The sequence below is a fragment of the Akebia trifoliata genome, chromosome 4, assembly GCF_017979445.1.
Source record: "Akebia trifoliata isolate Shusen 1 chromosome 4, ASM1797944v1, whole genome shotgun sequence".
Lineage (NCBI taxonomy): Eukaryota > Viridiplantae > Streptophyta > Magnoliopsida > Ranunculales > Lardizabalaceae > Akebia > Akebia trifoliata.
The window spans coordinates 8,608,067-8,632,406 of NC_141378.1; the positions used below are offsets into that span (position 1 = coordinate 8,608,067).

The following is a 24,340-nucleotide window of genomic DNA, read 5'->3' on the forward strand; positions in this document are numbered from 1 at the left end:
TATTTTTAAATCTTACTTGTGCTTCTTATCATGACACAATTTTGACTACATCCAACGGTTCATCGTCAATGGAGAAAGGGTCGTGTTTCTTTCTAGCAGGCGAACGAGTAAATATCAAACCAATCATAGGGACCATGCTCTTCAATGCGAGCAATGTCAATGGAAGTTATCCACCAAAGGAATATTGTACCTGGAAGGCATAAGATTTTTGTTCCATAGGATGTAAGGTAAGGAATTTACTTTCACTTAAAGGTTTATTGCCATTTTATGCAAGGTTTTTTTTATCTTTTACTAGCTTATTTTTTAAAATGGATAACACTTTTGGTGAAATTACGTTGTTGTCAGATATAATTTTGAAATATTTATGTATCGTACTGAGGTAAATTTGTTCTTCGACGTCAACTTTTCTAGTGAAGTTACATGTATATCTCTTTGATTTGAAAATATTCGGTAATGTAATCTTTGACCAATCAAAGTGACATAAAAGTAAATTCACTATAAAAGTATTTTTATACACAAATAAATTTATCTGGGTATCTTAAAGTCGTATTTAATAATGTAATTGGAGCAAAAACTATATCCATCTATGTAAAACATTCTACAACGACAAAAATTAAATTTTACTAACACTTCTGCAACAGTTGAAAACAGTATCAAAAGATCCTACAAATAAGTTAGACATGGGAATCAAGTATGAAGAACGTCAACGAATGACAAACATACCTTTGACATCAGGGGAGGAACCCCACCCAGAGCAAAAATAAGAAAGAATCTAGGCGTCCATGCATGTAATCCTAACAGAAAAAATGTAAAGGAACACCGCGAAAAGCTCCTGTTTACTAAGTTGTGTGTGCTCTCAAGATAACCTATTTTTCTTTTAATTATCTTGATAGTTGAAGAGGCTTACTAGATAATCCATGAAGTAGAATTTGAAGTTTATTGAGGAAAATACATTTGCTAATTAAATATAGTTATGCCTTGACAATAATCGATTGAATGGTATAGAAATAAGAGTTTAATTTTCTAACGGCATTTCATTTATAATACGATGATGATGATGATGATGATGAGCATGAAATTGATTCATTATGTATATTAATATAAACTCTTGTGCTTATGTAAAACTGGCACGGAGATCAATCAGTTCAATTGATGATTGAATATAACAAAAATCAATTAAATTTTCTATTCAAAATTAATTGTTATAATTGCTCAAATTAAAAGTCATCACATAATAGAATATTAGATAGAAGATTAATTTGCATATGGATATTGAGATAAAGATAATATTATAATCATATTAGAATATTTTCTATCAAGTAGAATCTTTTAATTAGTGCTTCTTTAATTTTCATAAAGTTCGGGTGTATACCTGTTCAAGGATCCCTTAAAAAAAAAAAAAAAAAAAGAGCTTTTTCAAATCTAATAAATAGAAATCACCATGGGTCTTCTTCTCTTTTTAGGTATTAGTTAATTGAAAATCTAATAGTTAGAAATCATCAATTAATTCTTCTCTTCTTAGGTATAAAAAGTGTTTTTTTTTTTTTTTTTTGTGATTGATTTGGGTATAAGTTTATCTAGGCATAGTCCATTGACATGAAAGATTATCCCATGTGGCACGTAAAAGGAAAATGAGAAAAATAACTATCCTGTGTCCATTCTGAAGAACAGTTACTCGAGTACATATGATACTAAAACTTGAAAATATTGGGTGTTTTTCAAATTAGCAATATAAGATATTGAAAATGTTGGGTATTTTTCAATTTAGCACACTAATAAGAGGTGATGGGTACATTCCAAAATATGATGCGTCCTATTTTGGGCTTTATTCTTAATTCAAGAACAAATCCCTTCAAACATTGGCTTTCAGATTATTTACATTAAAGAAGAGAGCAAATAAAGTATAATTTAAATTTAAATTAGGTTAAACAGTTGATGTATGAACAAGGATATCTATGCTTGTTACCCTACATAATGTATTATTGTCCCATCCATAATTGTTTGGAGTTGGAAAGTAGCATGAACCTAAATTGATGCATGAACGTGCATATAATTCACGGTTTATATATATATATATATATATATATATATATATATATATATATATATATATATAAGAGGGATCCATGTACACATATATCTATAACATGCCTTGTCTTATGTGGGCTAAAAGTTTCGAATTGAACTGATTTTTGGTGAGGATGATCTTTATGACAAGGAGATCGTCCTCACCAAAAATCAGCTAATTCTAAAACTTCTAACCCCATATTTATGAATTGAAGAATAATAGACTACCCATTTTTTGTAAATCACTTTTGATGAGGTTAAAAGTTTCGGATTGAGCTGATTTTCAGATAGAGATCATCCTCATCAAAAGTCAGCTTAATCAAAAAAAATTAGTCCACATAGGACAAAACACATTGTAGATATATGTATACACGGATCATGATCCTATATATATTGTATTGCTTGTTTGAACAAGAGAAATAAGATAAAGAGTAAAAAATATTAAAATTGTTTGGGTAGGAAAATTTTCATTTTCGCATATATCATTATTGGCACCTTGAAATCTGCACAATGATTCCCACCTCATCTCGAGCCCACTCTGGTCATTTAGGTTATTATTGAGGATTGCAAATGCATTCCGATGGCTATTATCTAGCAACTTCAAATCATGGGGGAAAAAAAGGATGATTACGTACAACCCATGCAAGATTCATTCTTTAACACAAATGGTGGTCGTGCCACTATTTAGTGGGGAGATCTCTGCTAGGAATCAACATGTTGGGAAAGAATAACTCCCACGGGAGAAAGGATGTTAAACCTAGGAAGTCAATAACCATCTATACTAAAAGGGGCGTCAAAGGCAAAGTTATGTGATTCTCACATTATAAACCTTGTTACAATCTGTTAAATTTTACACTGATTGAAAAGTGGTTGCTTAAAATGTACTCCTGAATGTGGAGGGGGTGTTGTAAGAAACAAGTTACAACTCTTGCAAAAATCGTGGCAATTGATTATTTTGAACTTAAAATTGTTAGTCACCTTTGATTATTCAAGGAGGAGTTGTGATAATCTGACTACCCCACGTGGCATACTCAAAATTCTCTACTGACGTGACATGTGCTATGACCATAGATTTTTTGCCTTGAGATACAGATTTGCACATCCCCATAAATAAGTGTAGTTGTGTATCACGAGGAACAAAGATCTATGATTCTAACACATGCCACATCATGAGGGTATTTTGAATGTGTCATGTGGGAGAGTCAGAAAATCATTACTCTTTAGGGAAAGATGAATATTCATTTAAATAAGAATGACAATAGTGATTTAATCTTTCTTTTCTTTTCTTTTTTTCCTGTAAGGGGTGGCCTAGGTGGGATATAGAAAAATAATATAGGGTAAATTATACTTTGACCCCTTTAATTTGACATAATTCAATTTTGACCCTCAAATATTTTGATAATTACTTTTATCTCCCTTATAATTATCTAAGGGATTCACTTACCCCTTTTGTCAAATTCCCAACTTAACTGTTAAATTCTTTTTATAAAGATCATTTTAAAATGTTTATTTTTTTTTTATACACAAAAATATGCTTACGGAAAAAAGAGTTCAATGAATGCGTAGGCGGGGGCACATTTTAATTATTTTTTAAATTTTATTTTTAATAAAAAATTACTAAAATAAGGGGGTAAAATAGTAAAATAACATCTAAATTGTAACCCATCAGTGAAAGAGGAGATAAGTGTAATTATCAAAATATTAGGGGTTAAAATGAAATTACACCAAATATAGGGGGTCAAAGTATAATTTAACCAAATAATATAATCAACTTGCAGGATGATGGGAAACTTCCTAAGAAAGATGAAAAGTGGGGGTTGGTATTATTTAATACAAGAGAATACAACAAAGCACAAATCGATTAAATTATAAACAGGGTGAGGGGAATGGAGATTGATCTTGTATCTCCAGTACTATTAAACTAACTTACTACAGGGATCCAAACCATCTGAGAAGATGAATATGAAAAGGTTTTACACCCATCGATAGTAGGAAATATTTAAAATAAATAAATAAATAAGAAATTGTATTTTATTTTATTATTAATATTGATCATAAGAGTTTGTTCATGGGTACATCAAGAGTATTACAAGATTTTCTCATTTCTAATTAGAATAATGTTGAAGTGACCTCACTCTGGAATCTCATATTACACTTCTTGATGCGAAAGTGTATGGAAATCATAGATGTTTTTTATCAATATATAAGTAAAAAAGAATCTATGATACCTATCTATTTTCACGTCAAGAAGTGCAATATGAGATTTCAATCTGAAGTCACTCGAACACGAATCTTCTAATTATGGTCCTCTTATCCTCTATTCTTTTCTCAAACCATGACTCTTAGGCTTCTTTTCTTTTCCCATATTTATCTAAGTAGAAAATTGAAATTTTAAATAGATAAAATACATAATTTCTTCTCAAAGAAAAGAGAGACGATAACAACCACATTAATTAAGGAAAATTTACTTTTAAATCTTCGTTACTTGTGTCAAATGAAAAATTGGATGAAAATTAATTATGCATGCCACATAATAGTAATCGTCGTGTTAGAGTGACCTCAAGATTGGACATCATATCGCACATCTTGACATGAAAGTGGATAAAATCATAGATGTATTTTATTTTTTTTGTATCTCAAGGATAAATATCTATGGTTCCCATACACTTTAACATCAAGGTGTACGATGTGAGGTCCAATCTTGACGTCACTTCAGCATTATTCTAATAGAAATACACAACATTCAACATCCTCACTTAGTGCGAGAATATCTCAACTTCCATATCTCGTGTTACGGGATATCTAGACCTAAATTACAGAATTGATCCCTACAATACAAAATTATGAGCATATACGAAGTCATCCAATTCACGGTATTGTTCTTTCTAAGTTCATGGATATGGTTATGATTCGTTTAAATTTTTTCATTTGATTTAACAAACTCAATATACCATTGAGATCCAAAGTTTTAAAATACAAGGTATTTTTTTGAGACATCTCGAATTATATCAATGTTTTATATTGTCCATCTGAAATAATATACAAAATTATAATTATAAAATTCATTTTCAATCTATTACAAAGTAATTCATTACTCATGTGTTTAAGGATGATAACTCATAACTCAAATTGTAAAAGACGAATTTAAAAAATAAAATAGATGGTAAAGTTGTTCTAAAAAGCATGGCATGTTACATCATACGGATGGACTCAAAATTTCCACATAGTCGGTTAGAGAAAAAGAAGATCATTGTTTTGGGAGTATATAAGAATGGCGGAGATTGCATGTCGGTGCATTTCGAAGGGTGGGCTCGGTGTTGGACGGATGGCTTACTTTAAATATTATTATAATTCTCGACAAACGATGAGCCGTTCGTTAATTGACCTTATGAACTAAGCTTTCTCTCTGTATAATTAAAAAGGTTAGTGGGGTTCAAACTTTCTCACTTTTCTACCTTTTTCATAAGAATCTAAAATCGCACGTGTTGACTAAAGTTCGACTGATTCTGTTTTTTCTTCATCTCAGAGAAAGCAAGTGCTTAGTCAGATTATACGTCTTATCACTTTTATTTTGTATTAGTCGAAGGGATCAACGATCAAGAAAACAGGAAGGTAGATAATCGACAAGGACGTGATGTACCTAAAAGGAAGAATTTGATGCGAGCTCCCCAAATGTATAACAATTACGAGTGGCGCAGACGCCGACACGTCTTCGAAGCCACGAAATTAGGTTGTTTTTTTTAAATGAAAATAAATTGATGCGTATTCTTTAACAGGGTTGCTATTGACACACCAACTCTTACTAATGCCACACTAATTCTTATGTAAAATCCCCAAAGAATTGCACACAGTTGATGAATTATTAGTAAAAGTTGGTGTGGCAATAATAATTCTCATTCTTAAAATAAATATGCCTTGTTGCACTACCACTAACCTTATGATATTCAACAGGTTTGCTACAGTGACCCTACATAACACTCAAAGTAGCATTTGGGTGTGCAAAGATTCATCGATCATCCTCGAGAGTAACATTTGCTTAAGTTATGCTGGAGTGACCTCAAGATTGTACCTCATATTGCACATCATGTCGAAATCTACAAAAAAGAAGCAATGACAAAGAGCTAGAACTATCGGCCAAGTGCAAGAAATTCGAAGTGTCCCACCTCATCTTTGTGGATGACCTCATGATTTTCATGAAAGGAAATGAGCAATATGCTTCTTCAATCGTTAATAGTATGCAATGGTTCAATCAAACTATTAGACTGAAGATCAATGAAAGCAAAAGCAATGTATTTTTTTTCGGGAGTCGATATTAGGAAGAAGGAGACTCTGATGAGCATCTTGAGAATGAAGGAAGGCCAGCTCCCTATGAGGTACCTTGGCTTGCCCCTAACAACTATCAAACTAAAACACCAAGACTTTCAACCTTTAATGGAGAAGATAACTTCAAGAATTTAAGTTTGGAAGGCCATATTTCTCTCCTTGGCATGGAGAATTGAGCCGGTCAAACCAATCCTCGATAACATCCAAGTTTACTAGGCTAGTGTGTTCAAACTTCTTTCAACAAAGACCTGGAAAAAGATGGCTAAGAATAAGGAAGAAGGAGAATTGGGGTTCAAAGACCTAGAGACTTTCAACAAAGCACACATAGCTAAGTAAGTCTAGGCCTTAGCTTCAAACAAGGACAACGTATAGATGAAATGGGTAAAGGAGAACCTGATAAAAAATCACTACTTCTGGACAATGAGAATTCTTAAGGATGTTTCATAGATGCTCATCCATGATCTGGGGAATGGCAACCAAACCTTCTTCTCGCATAACCCCTTGGCACCCAGACGGGAAGAGATTTCAATAAGCAATGAGATTCAACTTACTTATTGATGTATGACATCTACAACTCTAAGCAATCTGATTCTATTAGGTTTTATTTCTATTTCTATTTCTACTTCTAGTAGAATTTATATTTCATAGTTATGTTAGGAGTACAATTTCTTGTTAGTTTCTAATTTGTTTTAAATTCATTTTTATTATTTTAACTATAATTAGTAGTGCTTAGAAGTGTTCAATTTAAATTCTAATAAAATTAGAAAGTTAATATTATGTTATAAATAGGTTAGGAATGTTAATTTTTAGTATTTTAATAGGATTACAAATTGTTATGATGGAGTTATTTATATAAGGAGCTCAAAATATGAAAATAATCAATTCAATTGTCTTTTATCTTTTAATTACTTTTTAGCTTCAAGCTATTGTTTGTTTATCAATTGAATCTATTAATCTCAATTGATTTAAAGTAATTCATTGAACACAACCTATCGAATCTATTGATTCACACGTTTCCGCTACGTTTATTATCCATTGAAAAATAGGTCAAAATAGCAAATCTAATTAGTAATAGCCTTTGCATTCAACTCATCCCCGATAGGAACAACCTGGATGAAGTTTAGAATGATTTAAATGAAGTGGAGAGGGATTCTAACCAAGAAGACAAGGTGTTCAAGAGACTTGAACCAATAGGAAAATTTTCTGGAGTCACAACTTATACCTCCCTCAAAAGGAATGACTCCAATATTAGGTCGGTAGGGTTCATCTGGTTCACAGGAAGGGTGTCAAGGCATTACGTTATATCATGGCTAATGATGAGTAAAGGGGCTGAAGACCTAAGATCGTCTCATGAGGAGAAGGTGCATCCCCTTCTCTTGTTGTGTTTTCTATAAAGCATTTCCTGAAAATGAAGATGAACTCTTTCTGGAGTGCAACTACTCCTTTGAGCTAAGGCAAAGAATCCAACACAGGTCCCTTACCAACAGATCAAGTAGATGTTGGCAAACTAAAATCAAATGGTTAACTAGCAACACTATAAGCAAAAAACTACAATCCAAAATTAATTCAAAAATTAGCCTTCAAGGCCTATGTATACCACCTTTGGCTGGAGAGGTGCAGAAGAATTTACAAAAATGAATAAAAGCATCTGCAATGCATTAAGGATCTCATTGTAAGCAACATGACCATGATTGTGAAGCAGGTGGGGTTGAGAATTGAAAACACTTCAGCCGACGAAAGCTTTATGCCATCCTGGTACATTGAAGTTGAATTCTTCCTTAAATTGTATAGAATCATAGATTTTTCCTTGTATATCTAGAGGAAAAATCTATAGTTTCATGCACATGCCACGTCAGTTGGTATCTTTTTTTGAGCTAGTTTATCATAACCCATGAGAAAAATATATGTTTTAGATAAAATATATAATATATATTTAGTTTTGATCATATCAGGACCAAATTAATTTTTTTTATATCCAATCAAATTGAGATGTAATAAAAATTTTGATCCATCCAATAGGGGCACTGTCCAATAATTATTGGACCGACTTCTAATACGATCTTTATTCTTATCAAATTGGTATCAAATCAATACTAATCCGTTGGGTGTTGACTACCCTACTCACAAACAAAAATCTAAAGATATCTGATTTGAGTAACAAGAATTATCAAAAATCAATAATGAAAAATTATCAAATTTGATGACATATTTCTTCAATCGAATCATATGTTTTTATATATATGCCCACATAAAGATTCACGTGCAAGTTATCGGGTCTAAAAATGTATTTCATGGTAAATGGGACATCAATTTTTTTTTAGTAAGAAAAAGTACAGCAAATTTATGTCTTAGATGACGTGTCAATATCTACTATCTTCGCATCAACAACGAAACGGAGAAAAACAAAACCCAAGGCCAATTTCCGTAATTTAAGCTTAAAAGCATGGCTATTTCTCCGTGACAGTACATTTGTACAACCTGTCATCTATAATTTACAGGTTGGCAACCTTTCGCACTCTTTTCAAAAATGCACTTAAATACGACAAAATCCTTCGTGGCAAGAAACTACCGTTCGCCTATATAAATGGAATCCACTCTCATTTCTCCTCCCAGTCCCGGACAACCCAACCGAGTTTAAGCCGATTCAACTCGGAAATTTAAAAACCGAGATGGGCATTTGTAGCTCGTGCGAGTCAACGGCCGTTTCGACGGCTAAACTTATCCTCCAAGACGGAAAACTTCAGGAGTTCTCTTACCCCGTGAAGGTCTCGCAGGTGTTACAGAAGAATCCCACTTCTTTTATCTGTAACTCGGACGAGATGGAGTTTGATGACTTAGTGTCACCGGTCAAAGATGATGAAGAGCTTCAGCCTGGTCAACTCTATTTTGTGCTACCGTTGACTAAGTTAAGATATAAACTTCAAGCAGAAGAGATGGCTGCATTGGCTGTTAAAGCGAATTCGGCTTTAAGGAAGAGTGGTGGAGACAAGTGTGGGTGTCACCGGAAAGGGGTTGTTCCGGTGAATTTTTCCGGAAATGGGAGGCAGTCACATAGAGAAGTGGCCGCTGTGGTAGGTGGTGGTGATGAGTTGGTGGTGAAGAGGAGGGGAAAAGGAGGTGGCAAAGGACGTAATTTTACGTCCAAATTAAGTGCAATTGAAGAGTAGTGTCTAAGGGTTGATTTTGTAAATAGTTGATGTCTTAGAGGGGGATGTTATAATTTTTTCTTTACCCTGAATGGGTAATGAAATTACGAAAATAGTGTTAGATAAACTCATTGCCTCACTTAGAGAAAGTTGTGACGTCGATTGAACATCAGTTGTTGTGTCTTGCGCGTGTAGCAATTTTGACCATTGGTCATTACATAATTTTGGGTATTTGGAGATACCTCCCTCCCTGGTAATATATCATATCTGAGATGTCTCCCTCGATTTGAAAACAAATGAATTAACTCATTAGCTGGACCAATCCAAATCAAAATAATTGAGGAATGTATATTCTGTACTTCCGTTGGTTTGCTACTGTAGTTTGCCCCCACCTTTTTTTTTTTTTTTTAGCATAAAAGGCCAGATTCAATGCCCAGAAAGTAGAAATCATCAGGTTGATTAGTTGGCTTGCACTAACGTTTGATCATGAAAAAGACACGTGTTGTCTTACCTCAAGATATGAGAGATATTTTGCTCAATCAAGGATTTGTACAGAATCCCGACTGACTCTACTTACATAAAACCTAAAAGGGTAGTAATTTTAGTCGATGTGATTGGTCGATTGAAATTCTTTAAAATCCCAAATTAATTTTTTGCGAGCAATGTTCCAGAAGGGTTTATTTGTAATTTAGAGGATGCGTGAATATTACATATTAAATATGAAGGTGGCAGCATTTTTAGAATATCAATTTCGGTGTCACTTCTACTCCACCTTCTTTAAGTATAATAGTAGAGATATGATATGTTGTAGTTTTCACTTTATTCTTTGGTTTGACATAACTGAAACGATCAAATAAAATAATTAGAATGGATAAGATAGATGATCATATTCCAAATATGCAATAAAAACAATGAAATTTTGATATTTTATTTTTCAAAATACTCTTTAAATACCTATATTATTAAATAAAATTTAAAAAATATCAAAATTTTACTGTTAAATCATTAAGATAAAACAATCTTGACTTACGATCAAGGGGGTAAATCTAATCAAGCATTTTGCAAGAGCTAATATCATTAATTTTATAAGAGGGTGTTTCTAAAATACCCAAAAAAGAGAGCAACATGTAATAATTATACAACTCATCATTAAATTTTATTAAATTGGACACTGTCTTGATCATCTAATTGAAATTACATATTTCCATCAATATTAAGAGGAGATTGGATATATTTTTTTGCTCATGTTGTGAATCTCGAGGTGTGAGGCAGAGTTATTTCTCATATTGTACACTCTAGAGCACAAAGAGGATACGGAATTGGGTAGTTAATTCTCCAAAACTCTCCTTCTCATTTATTTGATCAAGTCAATGGTTCGAGGAGGCAAATTTGATTCAATCCTTATGACAATGGGGAACATCAAAATACTCTTAAATTTAGAGAGCTGCTACTGGCACCCTAAATTTTTACTTATTACACCCCCGATAAAATTTTAAAATATAAAATGTTAATGATTCAGCAATAAGTAAAACTTGATGTGCCAATAGAACTCTCTCATTTTTTTTCTTTTTTTCAATTTCTATTTGTCATATTCGGAATTTTAGAAAAGCTGGGGTGTATTAAGTAAAAATTGGGGTTCCAATAACAACTTTCTATTTTTTTTTTGAACTTTTAAGGAGGAATAAAATAATTTTTAAATGTTGTTTTATTGAACCTCGCAGGAAAAATAAAGTAATTTATACCCATTAGGTTAGTTGTGATGACAAGACTAATTGGATTTACTCTTCAGGTCATGACTTCAAATCTCTATATCTCTTTCACCATACCTATTGTACACATGTCAGGTGGGATGGTATGTGTTGTCCATCAAACTTCAAATCTCTATATCTCTTTCACCATATCTATTGTACACATGTCACGTGGGATGGTATGTGTTGTCCATCAAAGCAAAAATAAATAAATAAATAATTTCTAGATGTTATGCCTCTCATAAGTTGGTGGGACTCCAAAATGCATAGTGGCACTTTGGGACATCATTTATATTAAGAATTTTGACAAGTGCTTCTTAATAAAAGCTCTTGAGCTTATGAAAAGAAAATTGTTAAAATTATTACTTTTTGAAAGTTATTACTAAATGAGGTTGCCTTTTCACAAGTAATAGTCCTCAAATATAACGATTTTTTGGGCATCCCCCCCATATGGCCCCATCACAAAATTGTAGATCATTTGCTTGGGGATACATAGAATCATAAATATTTTATTGTCTATCCTGAGGCAAATTATCACGACTCTACTTTTATTCCTATTTTACTTTCTCAGTCAATATAATATATATTTTTTTAATTAATAAATTTTAATATTAAAAAAAATATAATCACAGTATATTTACACGACAGACTGATAGTTATGATATTTGTTGTGTCTTTAAAGAATTCATTCCTTAGGCCCATTCCGTGAGGGTGCACCCTCACTAACTTGGTGTGTGTGATGTGTGGGCGATGCACCTTCCCCAAGACTAGTCCTTAACAAGATCATGGTATATGGACTAGTCAAAAGCCTAGATACTGGTGCGGTCTATTGTCCACAGGGATACCCAATTATCAAAATAATAATAATTATAGTAATATAGTAGAAAATAAAATAAAATTGAAAAGAACCACCCCAAGACTTGGTTAAAGTTAGAGATATCCTTATGTTCTCCAGCTTCGTTATATATCTTTTGACTTCAGTTTTCCATGAGACATCAATATAAAATGATTGAAATGCCCATCTCTTTAACCTTTTCCCATGATCCAAGATCTTAGACTCCTATAATAAAAATGTGAACCCTCATCTCCAACCTAGAGAGAAGTCTTGACTTTAGTCTTTCATGATATTTTAATATAAAATAATTGAAATGTCCTTGTCTTTAACCTTTTCCAATAATTCAAGACATTAGACTTCTATCATAAAAGGTGCACCCTCAACACTAACCTAAAGATTCTCCCCCCTTCAACCATCAAACTTCAAGAACAAGCTTGATTATTGGGGAAGTTGAAATGTTGAAGACTTTCAAAAAGAAAAATCCATAGGCACAGAATTCTCCAAAAAAAAGAATATCGATCAAATCAACAAATTAATGATTTATGAATTTATCACAGAATATGATAACAATTTTATTCTTCACCCTCAAAATTTTATTACCTTCTACTTTTTAATGTCAAGAACAAGGACATTTCAACAAATAATTACTGAATCTTTCGAAATTTAGTCGAACAAAACCCCTCACCGAATAATATTATAGAATCCAAATTTTACTTCAAAAAATCAGGGGGTTTTGCTAAATCATGCATTAGTTGGAAAATCACCAATCAGACTATTTTTATGGTCTGGAGTTTCATGTGGTTTTAATGATCGGGTCCACAGGATCAATCAAACTGAACATAATCCAAATGCCAAAACAAAATTCTTTGGAGGATATCTTCTGGATGTTGTTACAGCTGGACAGCAGAGACAGGAATCCTACCGAACTGTACAAAGGTTTTGATCATTATAATCAAACCAATCATGATGATGTGTTGGCAGATCATCAAGACTGACCATCATCAGCATCATCACATCATCTGACATTTGATCATTCTCACTTATTCTAATAACTATAAGAGGAATACTAACAAGCGACATTTTTCACACCTACTTAGATACATATATAGTTACATTATGACAGCTGTCTTAAACATGATGAGAAAATGACCTGATAATAAGATGGGCTGTTTGGTGGGCCCCTTTTAGTGAGTGGTTGGATCCATAAACAGAAATGGGGAAAAGGTTTTGTAACTGTGGGGGTCCACCTACCTAAGCTTTCTGTTACATCACCACCGATGAAAGAATACCAAAGAAAATGTTTTTAAATCTTACTCTTTATACTAAGGTTGATAGTGCTGTTAATGGATTGGATCCGAACCAAAATTTGATCCGTTCTGATACGATAAATGAGGTTCTGATAAAAGATTTGGGTTAAGATAGGGATCCAATTTTTGGATCAACCATGTCCCGATTCTATTGAGAAAGTATATAAATTATTTATGTATTTGTTAAGATACATGATGTATAGTTTTGTATTTTATTTATCATATAGGATTTGAGTCAATTTGAACCCGATTAAAACGTCATCTGATGAGATTTGTATCAAAATATTATATTCATATAAAAATTCGAACCATTAAAGGCTCGACTCAATAAATATTGGATATCTTTATTTTTTATTAGTAAAGCGTAATAAATTTCTGATACATTATTCTTATCGGATTGAATCCAAATTGACCTGAATTTTGTCCAAACTTAATATATTGACAGCTCTAAATGGTGACCTAACCAAAGAAAAAAAAACAATGCTCATTAGATCTAATTATGAAGGGTCCCGTTCAGCAACAAACATTTTGGTAAAACATTTTTCAAAACATGGGTTAGAGATTTTGGAATGGGCTGATTTTTGGTGAGGATGATCTCTACGGTGAGGAGACCATCCTCACCAAAAATCAGCCCATTCCAAAACTTCTAGCCCTAATTTAAAAGTTGAAAAATCGTGGACCGTCCATTTTTGTAAACCATTATATATATTGAGAATTTTAGCTTCATCTCTCTAATTAATTACCTTAATTAACATGACACTCAACATTTTAAAAAATGAATGAAGAAATACTTATCCCAATCGTAATCTTTGAAACATGATGTGGTACGCCATTGTACACCTTAGTACAAGACATCATAATTTTGTACTTCATTAACCTTATGAAATCACCCATGCATTCTTTAAGAAAAAAAAAATGCGATCGATTACATTTAAAATTAACCATCACTTTAATTGATTAAATTGTTTACAGACGATCAAAAATGTTTGACCAAGCTTGAGAGAGATGGCTGCATTTGCTGTCAAAGCGGTCAGGTAGGAAAATGATCTCCATGTGGTTGAGTACTTTACCTTATAATTAAAATTTAATCATCAATATTTTACATCTGTTTGACACTTATAAAAGATGCAGTTATTTCTTTAACTATTTCATAATTGGGAAATGTTCAGCAACAAACATTTTGGCAAAACATTTTTCAAAACATGGGTTAGAGGTTTTGGAATGGGCTGATTTTTGGTGAGGATGATCTCTATGGTGAGGAGATCATCATCACCAAAAATCAGCCCATTCCAAAACTTCTAACCCCATAAAAAATGGTTTACAAAAAATGGACGGTCCACGATTTTTCAACTTGTAAACTGGGACTAGAAGTTTTGGAATGGGCTGATTTTTGGTGAGGATGATCTCCTCACCGTAGAGATCATCCTCACCAAAAATCAGCCCATTCTAAAACCTCTAACCCATGTTTTGAAAAATATTTTGCCAAAATGTTTGTTGTTGAACGGGACCCTCTATATATATATATATATATATATATAATTATAATTGTATTGTTGAGGAGAAAATAATGATATGGGCCATTGCAGACATTCTTGTCATATCTATTCAGTGTATGTAGGGCTGTCAACGGATAGTGCTATATCCGAATTCGAATCCGAAAATAACTAATACTATCTGAATTCGAATTCGAATCCGATCGGATATCCCTGACAAACATTCGAATTCGAATCCGAAAAAGATATCGGATATCCGATAATATCCGATTCGATAAAAAATCGGACGAAACCCACATATTTGTTCGAAAAATCACTCCGACCAGTTCAGATCGGAGAGAGAGACAGAGAGATAGAGTATGTACCTGCATGCTCGCCGGCCGGGGAAGACTTGTCGGAGTTCGCATAGTTGAAACGACGAAACCCACGGATTTGTCCGAAAAATCACTCCGACCGGTTCAGATCGGAGAGAGAGAGAGAGAGAATGCGTACCTGATGCTCGCCGGCCGGAGAAGATAGTGGTCGAAGTTCGATTGAAACCCGCTGTGTCGTCTGGTTCTTTACGGCTAAGGTGGGTTAGATTGAGAAGACGAAGGTTTAAAATAAATTTTCGTTGTATAAAACGAATACATAACACATATATACATATAGAAACGTTTTGTTGTAAAACATAAATACATGACATGTAGTGTCATCGGAGCGGATATTGTTGAATCGGATATCGCAATATCCGAATTCGTATCCGAAACTCATTCGAATGTTAGAATGACATCCGAATCCAATATCCGATATCCGAAATTTTCGAATAATATCCGAATTTTCGAATTCGAATTCGAATTCGAATTCGGATTTCGGCTATCCATTGACACCCTTAAGTGTACGAATTCGAATTCGGATTTCGGCTATCCATTGACCCTTAAGTGTATGGAGTATGGAGTATTAGATGGTGTGGATATATATATATTTCTTTGGAATTAAAATAATAAAAATAATGGAAAATTTATTAAGAAGTTAAATGAGTAGACGTAATAATTATGTTATTTTGTATATATATTACTAATAATAAAAAAAATGTTTTTGAGATCATTTAAAAACTAATAATTAATTTAAATAATATAATTTCGATTTGATATCATTGCAAAGGTCATGAGAGATTGTGAGTCTGTCATTTATTAAGAAAAATTCCAAAATGGCACATGCCATCAATATTCATCAATCAAAGCTATCAATGGATCAAATCGGACCCAAAATCCAAATCATTTTGATTCTACAACACAAGGTTTGGATTGAAGATTTGGTTTAATTTTGATAGGACTCAATCCGATATGGAGACAATTGACAAGTTATTAGATAGGTTTTCGACCAACCCCCGGTAGGTACCCAATCGAATTGTGTTTGAAAATGTAAATGAGATAGAGATGTGCGTTTATGTTACATATATTATTTAGGTGTAAAATATGGATTATATTGATATATATAGTTCTATCAAATCAAATCAGATAGAATTAGGACCAATAAAAAAATATAGATTTTCTAATTGGATATGGAACATCACATATTATATTTAATTAGGTTCATAACTTAAAATGATGTATCTAATGAGTCCATGTAGATCTACTAAATTATGGAAAGATTAGATTTATCACCAAAGGTCAATGTTACTTTTTGTTAATAATTTATTAGTGATTTTTTTTCTATTTAAAATGCCCTTTAAAAATTTAGATTACTAAATCAAAATTTCATCATTAAATTATCGACAAAAAATAACATTGGCTTCTGATCAAGGAGAGTAAACCTAATCTTGCATTCTGAAGGGGGTTAAATTTAATATACTAAAATTTTGCAAGGGAGTATTATCAAATTATGTAAAATATGAATTGAGCTAGGGTTAAAATTACTCAACTTGACCTTCATTATAATTTTTTTTATTAATTATATATTTTTCACTTAAGATATGAAAATTTTATTTATATATATTTTTTAAAATATATGTTTTTTTTGCTAATAAAATAAAAATAGGCTTGTTCAACGAGGTCAATCCCCCTCCCCCAAACTGTGCATAACTACCTATGCCATACTAACTCGAGCTCAATCCGATATTAAAAACTCAACTACGAGTTAAGTTTGGGTTAATGAGCTCAAGTTCAACGTTCGGATTGAGAGTTCTGCCAATTGTGTTGAGCCTTGGTCTACCCTCCAACACGCCCAGGCTGTAGCCTCATAGGTGGTTCAATTTTCACTCTGCCCTACCTCTAGTATATTTTTTGTTTTTTAGTTATCACTCCTTGATCTGGCATGAGAGCCCATGCAGGACACAAAGATATGAATCATCCGATCAAGTTGGTTGATGATCAGTATATCCGACGGTTGCCAGGCTGGTTCAACAAGGCTAGTGGGACTGCGGCAGTCAAACTTTCAAGCCACGTGACCTATAATGATCCTTGAAATTCCCACAGAAGCAGGTCACGTGGGCAGATTCTTTTGTAGAAGTCAACTAAGTCACGTGCCTGGTCTAGGCGTGCATCCCACCCTAAACTTAACTTACCATTAAATATTCATACAATATTAAAATACAATGATTCTCACAATAGCAATCCACTTTCAAGAAAATAAAATCATAATCTATGGATGGGAATCCATACATTGACATCTAATGACCCAAATGAAGATATTTTTAAGGTTGCGTTTGACAACTCCATTTGCGATTCTCATGATTTTGACCCCAAAAAATGATTTTTTGAATTCAAAATAGCTTTTAATGCCCATTTTGGAATATATTCAGTGATTTTTTTTTTCCTCTCGTGATTTTACGTTTCAAAATAAAATTATTGATTGGTAAAAATTTGTGAGGCACATTCCGTTCTTACATGAAGTTTAAAATGAACAGAAGCAAGAAGTGGCTCATAACCAAAAAGTTGTTTCCCATAAAACCTCTTTTGAGTTCAAATTTTGCCAAACACTCTCAAACAAGGCCTAACTTACAAGTCTTGTATTAACAAGGGCAAGATGGAGAATTTCCTTTGTTCTCACTTAGTATGAATGTGTCTATAAATTAGACTTCTTATCAACTTGATCTCACATCACACATGAAAAGAAAAATGGGGTCTATCATGCAACCAAACCACATCTTGTCCTTACTAGTAGCTCTAGCCATGTGCACCACCTCTTGTCTCATCCTACCATTGGTGGCACAACCTCACGGGCCAAATGCCACCAATGAGTTCCTCGTTGCTCACAACCGGGCAAGGGCTATAGTAGGTGTAAGCCCACTACATTGGAGCAAGAAGTTATTTATAGATGCAGACCGGCTCGCACGGTATCAAAGGGACAATAAGGGTTGCAACTTTGCTGTTACAAGGTTAGAAAATTATGGTATGAACCAATTATGGGCAAGTGGAAAGGCGGTGACACCCTACGACGCGGTGGAGACATGGGTGGAGGAGAAGAAATACTATAACTACGCTAATAACTCTTGTGTAAAAGACCATAAATGTGGTGTGTATACTCAAGTGGTATGGAAGAAGTCATTAGAGGTGGGGTGCGCACGAGCTTCATGTGCCAAGGGGCAAATTAGTCTTACTATTTGTTTTTATTTCCCCCCTGGAAATATAGTTGGTGAAAAACCCTATTAGAGAAGTGAGAGAGTTTGAAAGAGATCTTATTTAATGGTGTGATTTAATGAAATCTACACTAGTTTTACTATAAATTCAATAATTTGATTGGAACTTGGGAAGAGATTGTCTTGTTTTCTTCCTCTTCTTTTTTCCATGTGTGTGTGGATTTTTATTAGTATCAAATATCATTAGATTTAGAGGACTAAGGGTTTTATTATTAAATGTTTAACTTGGGGGTTTGGCCTGGGCTCAACCCCACTGATGGATGAGCCATTAGTTAAGCCTGGGTTTGAACAACTCAATCAGCCTTTAATTCGGGTTGAGGGCTCAGGCAACCCAACTTAACCTGAACTCGAGGTTATATAATAATATATAATTAATTGTATATTAATTATATATTTTAGTTTTTTTTAGTTATTTCTTGTTACATATATTTATTATAAGGAAAAAAAATTCTTTTTTGAACATTAATTTTCTTCTTTTTGTTGTCTATGGGTGTATTGTAATACTACATTAGACTTGTTCAATAAGCTCAACCCAACAAAAACTACCAAGTTTGTCACCGAGTGTAGAAGTTCCAAGCCCAGACTTAGCTTGGGTTAATGAGCTTAAGTTTGATGGTCGATTTAGTCCGCCCTAGCGTCAACCCACCCAAGTTGCAGTCCTAGTTTCATATGGGAAAAAAAAATGCAAGAATTTGACGATAACAATCTAAATAGCAAGGGGGATTTTAGCAGATAACAACTATCAAGAATATACGGGAAACAGATCACTCTTCATCACTTTAAATTTCACAATATTTAATAAACCACATAGTTATTTAAATAGATTGATTACTACTGTAATCGATAAAAGATTATTTAAATAGAAAGGTGGATTTTAGTTAATTAAGAATCCTGAGAGGGAGACTTCATTTCTTTCTTTATAGCAGCCACCAACTGATCATAAGCTTCTCCCCATGCATTCTTCATCTCTGGTGACCACATATCTGGAACTGCTTCCTTTATAGTATCCAATAGAGCAAACTTCGTAACCTATACAGCACCATTAAACAAATTATAAGGTGACACATTCAAGATTAATATTTTAATTTGCTAGAAACATGATCTGGGGTTCTACTTATGGTCTTGTTAATTCCAATCCTTTCGATTGGATTTTAGTAGAATTTCCAGGCTCTACAAGACCTTTCTTATAGACTTTAAATTTTGTCAACTCATAGGGATTGTTGATCCCATGGATTTGGAGTCCAAAGACTCAGATGAAATATGAGGTTTCATGAATGTCAGCTTCTATATACTTAGCCCATCAATAAACAAATACAATCACTCCTCTCACTAGCCATGGATTTGGCTTGGCAGAAGCAAAAGAGTAATTAATGAGATAGAATGTAATTCTTGTAAGAAATATGGAATTTTTGTGATTGGGAATTGTTAGGAAAATGGAGTTTTAGAAGAATAAGACAATCAAAATCTTGGGACTTTGAGACGTGAAAAGATCGCAATCTTTAAGACTTTATTTTTTCTCATTTGTAGAAGAGTTAACAGATAAAATAACCTTTAGGATATAACAAAATCGCAATAAGAATTTGCAAACAACAATCTTGAGAATTCCACTATATATGAAATTTCCTACGAAACAATGTGTAACTCCAACTTAATAATTTGAGAAATTAAAATAGTAAATTGAGTTCTTGAAAACTTTAGTAATTAGTATACTTGTCAATCCTATTTATAGATATAGAAGGAATTATTAAGTGTCTCTTTACAAATAGATGCATTCATTCATGAGTAATCAAAAAATTTGCACACATTCATAGATCAAAACTATAAGTTGTGACTATTCATGAATCAAAATCCCAACAGGTTTCATGGTATTACCTCAAAATGTTCATCAGCTACACCATATTTGAAGTGGGTGCCACCCAAGTCCTTTAGACTCGACTCTCTCACCGTAACTTTCCCAGCCTTTCGGAGTTGAATTGCTGATTCACAAGTCTACAAAATATAACAATAAATTTCAATAGTAGAATAGCTATTTTTTTAATTTATTTTGGGTAGTTATATTAAGAAAATAGGAAACTATTTGAAGAAAAATTGTTGTACTTTGCCCATTAAGGTCACCAATGAGATCAATTTTCTCATAGGTCCTACATTTTAAGAGTGCAATGCCTCAAGCCCATCTAGATTTAGATTTGGGTTTAGGTTAACAAGTTACGAACAAGTACAACTACACTTGTTAATAAGGCCTAGTTAGTAAAATAATTAACTTTGGGTTGATTGAATTGGCCCATTACAGCCGTTATCAATAAACAGAGTTTCTATTAACACACAAATATTTTACTTATAACACACCAATAGATATGTAAGAGAGAGAGAGAGAGAGAGAGAGAGAGACCATGACAAAGACAGTTACAGCATGAGGTTTGAGCTTTGGATTCTTGTCAACAGGAACATCTGAATCTCTCAAGAATGAAAACAGCTTCTGTGCCGACGGTGCAATTTCAAATACCCTGCAATTGCATGCCCCCACACCCACACCAAAATCCAAATATTATAATTTAATTTAAACTTTTACACATAATCCATCCCACCATCTCAAAAAGACAAAATAGTCAAATAATAATGTTCATTATTTTGAATCTTTCAATTAAAGATTCAAAATCAATTAGTGGCCTGACTAAGACAAAACAAAAATTATTTTATTAATTTGGTTATTGTTATAGTGAGTCCATAAATTTGTGTGTAATTATTTAAGAAAAAAAAAACTCTTCTCCCACAAAACATCAAAAATTATGATTCCAAGCCATTGAATTTAAACAGAATTTTCCAGGATGATATATTATCACCCCTATATGTTATAACCATACATCACTCTAAAAATATTATATAATTTAAAAAAACTTAGGATCGGATGGAAGAAAAATATAAAATCACACCTATAGACACAGGATAATTTTGATGTACCCTCTAGGTTTCTCAAATCATAGATAATTCCCTCTATTTCAAATGGTTAGACAACCTTCGATATCGGTCTTGCATGAGAGGCTAATACAAACTAACCAAAAAAAAAAAACCCTCATTTTCAAACTCGTGACAAGGATCTTCCCTTTTCCCCCACAAATCTCATTGTTTTCAACATCCAAGATCCCATTTTTTTAACCAATTGAACCTCTTCAAGCTTGTTTTAAACCTCTTGGCAAAAATCCGTTCCCCCCACCCCCAAAACCCTATCTCGTTCTTAGCATTTAATTGTTGATGAAGATAGAATCTTTAGGTTGAAGAATGGTGTAAAAAAAATTTACCACAAAAATATTAAAGAATGTGCTTTTTGGTATAAATGTTGAAGGCAAGGGCATTTGAGTTTTAAAATACAGGTAATATTCACCAAAACCTAGAAGAATTCTTCAGATTTACCCCATTTTAAATAAATAATATGATCATATAAATTTAAAATGATAACAAGATAATGTCAGACATCATACTATAATGTTGATAAAAGCCCTCTTTTCAACATAAATACCATTATTTATTTATTTATTTAATAAAAAAGTCATTATCAAAAGTGCCCATTATCATCACATAAATTATGATAATGGGCACTTTTGATAAAAGTATAAATAATTTTAATTTTTTCATATTTGTCGGTCGATCCAGCTGAAGTGAGTCAGAATTGGACCGTGGTCTCCGACCACTTTGACAAATTTTCGTACCAATCATCCGATCCGATCAATTTTTACATTGCATTATAGTTTTTTTTTTTTTTTTTTTAATGTTTCGTGTATATAAAAATAATTAATGAAAAATTTAATTCTAACAAGATTTTAGAAAATTCTTCATAAGAAGCCAACCCTAACAAGATAAAAAATATAAAGTGACATCTTTGATTTTTACCTTAAAAAGAATTTCAACCCTAATTCTCCAGCATTCTTCTTCATTACACTCCATGACTTGACAACTAAATCTTCCTGTTCTTCAGTGAATGCTCTTACCTTTAACTTTCTACTCCTCTCCACATCTTCATTTTCATTAACATTTAATTACATAATAAATCATCATAAAATAACATAAACAAATTACAAGACATTATTAAAATCTTACTTTTAATTAATCTCGCATTGTTACTAACAAGTATGTTCCTCAATCCATCCCTCTTTACCCATGAAAATTCGACGCATCGTCGGTTTCCATATATCGATCCACGTTCTTGCGTGTTGTTGATCTTTGATTGGTAAACAGCATCGAATGTACGAGTTCCTGCGATTAGACCTGATGATTAGTGAAAAATTAAGGGATGAAATATGAAATATGAAAAGAGGGGAGTGATGGGGGGGTACCATTAGAGAGGAGCATGGTAGCATTTGAAGCAGCTTTGCAGATCAAGAGAGACATTATTATTTTGAAATTTACTTTAGAATTCTTTACTTCGTTCATGATATAGGTCTTTTATATAAAAGTGTAGGGACATCAACATGACCTTTCAGAGCTTGGAAAAGCTATTTTATATCCTCACGTTTGTATTAAACTCGCAAGCTGTTTTGTGTTTTTGATGTACCCACCCATGGTTTTGAAAGGTTTTGACTCCTGGATATGGTTTCAAAACGTGGTATGTCGTCTGGTCTTCAATGAGTCCAATTGTCTAAATTGGTTTTAAATTATTTATTTATGAGTGATTTATACATGCCCCTCCAAATTTTGATTAACATTAGAAATACCCAATGTTTTGAAACTGATGACATGCCCCCCTTGATTTAGGTCTTTTTTTTTTCTTAGACTAATATGACCTTAATGCTCTCACTTCACCTCTATCCCAAAAGAAAGCCCTTTGATTTTCTCCCACAACCAGTAGTCAGCTTCAAATTTCAAACATTAAGAATAAGATATAATTTTTGGAGAAGTATAATGGTGGATTTTGGATAGAAAAATTGAGAATTTCTACAAGATATTGAAGATGACGGATAGCCTATGAAGGTGAATGTGTTAAGAGTAATTTACCCTAGAGATTAAAAGCTTGAATTGACAAGTTCTAGGTTAAACTCATTTTCAATCTTAACAATTAATCTCCTTTAACTTCCAAATCTTGAGTAAATGATAGAATTTTTGGGTAAAAAAATCAACGGTTTTCTTCAAACCTTGAATATGATGGATTGAATAATAGATTGAATTAGTTAAAATAATTTACCCTAAAAATTAACAACTTGAAAATGACAGATTTTCTAGGAGAAAAAAATATCGTTATGGGGCATTCATTTCATTTTAAATTAGTCTCTTAAGAAAAACCTTGGTCAAAGGGCTATTAATCAAAATGGGTATGTCTGAATCATCCTTTTAATAAAGTCTAATGCTTGAGTGACACAAACAAAGGCACACATATGACGTGGTGTGCACATAACCATAGATGCTTTTTACTCGTATCTCAAGGAAAATCATCTATGGTTATGTGTGTGCCACCACATCATTTGTGTTTCCCCTGTGTCACCCCAACACGACTCTTTATTAAAATATGTTCAAATGACTCAATTGAGTCAATTTTATATAAAATAATCAATTTATAATTTTTTCAATCATTTAAGGTTTGTAATCTGTACTAAAATAAGATTTTGTGATTGAGCCAGTCGAGTATCTAATAATCCACCATTCGAGAGAAAAAAAACTCATTCAAATATATATAAATAAGGAGAATGCTAACATCCATTGCCTTGTGAGGGGCATTAGGATCTCCAATACGTTTTTTTTTTTTTTGAATAATATATTTAGTTGTTTTATCTAAAAAAGGTAAGGAAATTTTGGCATTGGTGCAATGTCACTTCT

General features: G+C 32.8%; 3 protein-coding genes across 3 annotated transcripts; 2 read left to right on the top strand and 1 right to left on the bottom strand.

Annotated features, from left to right (window-relative positions):
- The first annotated feature begins 8,979 nt into the window (after positions 1–8,979).
- Positions 8,980–9,833, top strand: LOC147403532 (HTH-type transcriptional regulator). The gene has a single exon (XM_086439135.1). It carries the CDS (start codon positions 9,060–9,062, stop codon positions 9,555–9,557), a length of 498 nt encoding a protein of 165 aa, XP_086295261.1. The 5' UTR covers positions 8,980–9,059; the 3' UTR covers positions 9,558–9,833.
- An 8,184-nt stretch (positions 9,834–18,017) lies between these two features.
- On the top strand, positions 18,018–18,551 carry LOC147403533 (CAP (Cysteine-rich secretory proteins, Antigen 5, and Pathogenesis-related 1 protein) superfamily protein). The gene has a single exon (XM_086437567.1). It carries the CDS (start codon positions 18,018–18,020, stop codon positions 18,549–18,551), a length of 534 nt encoding a protein of 177 aa, XP_086293693.1.
- A 738-nt stretch (positions 18,552–19,289) lies between these two features.
- Positions 19,290–23,025, bottom strand: HB1 (hemoglobin 1). The gene is made up of 6 exons (XM_086439136.1): positions 22,867–23,025; positions 22,631–22,786; positions 22,424–22,547; positions 20,928–21,042; positions 20,411–20,527; positions 19,290–19,567 (listed from the first exon to the last, which is right to left on the bottom strand). The coding sequence occupies exons 1-6, from the start codon at positions 22,961–22,963 to the stop codon at positions 19,421–19,423; spliced, it is 756 nt and encodes a 251-aa protein (XP_086295262.1). The 5' UTR covers positions 22,964–23,025; the 3' UTR covers positions 19,290–19,420.
- Positions 23,026–24,340: the final 1,315 nt, after the last annotated feature.

Excerpts from the sequence above, each read along its gene's own strand:
- LOC147403532 (XM_086439135.1), top strand. The coding sequence starts at position 9,060 with ATGGGCATTTGTAGCTCGTGCGAGTCAACGGCCGTTTCGACGGCTAAA.
- LOC147403533 (XM_086437567.1), top strand. The coding sequence starts at position 18,018 with ATGGGGTCTATCATGCAACCAAACCACATCTTGTCCTTACTAGTAGCT.
- HB1 (XM_086439136.1), bottom strand. The coding sequence starts at position 22,963 with ATGAACGAAGTAAAGAATTCTAAAGTAAATTTCAAAATAATAATGTCT. Across the intron at positions 22,787-22,866 it reads TACCATGCTCCTCTCTAATG|GAACTCGTACATTCGATGCT; the intron begins GTACCCCCCCAT and ends GTCTAATCGCAG. Across the intron at positions 20,528-20,927 it reads CTGTAACTGTCTTTGTCATG|ACTTGTGAATCAGCAATTCA; the intron begins GTCTCTCTCTCT and ends TATATTTTGTAG.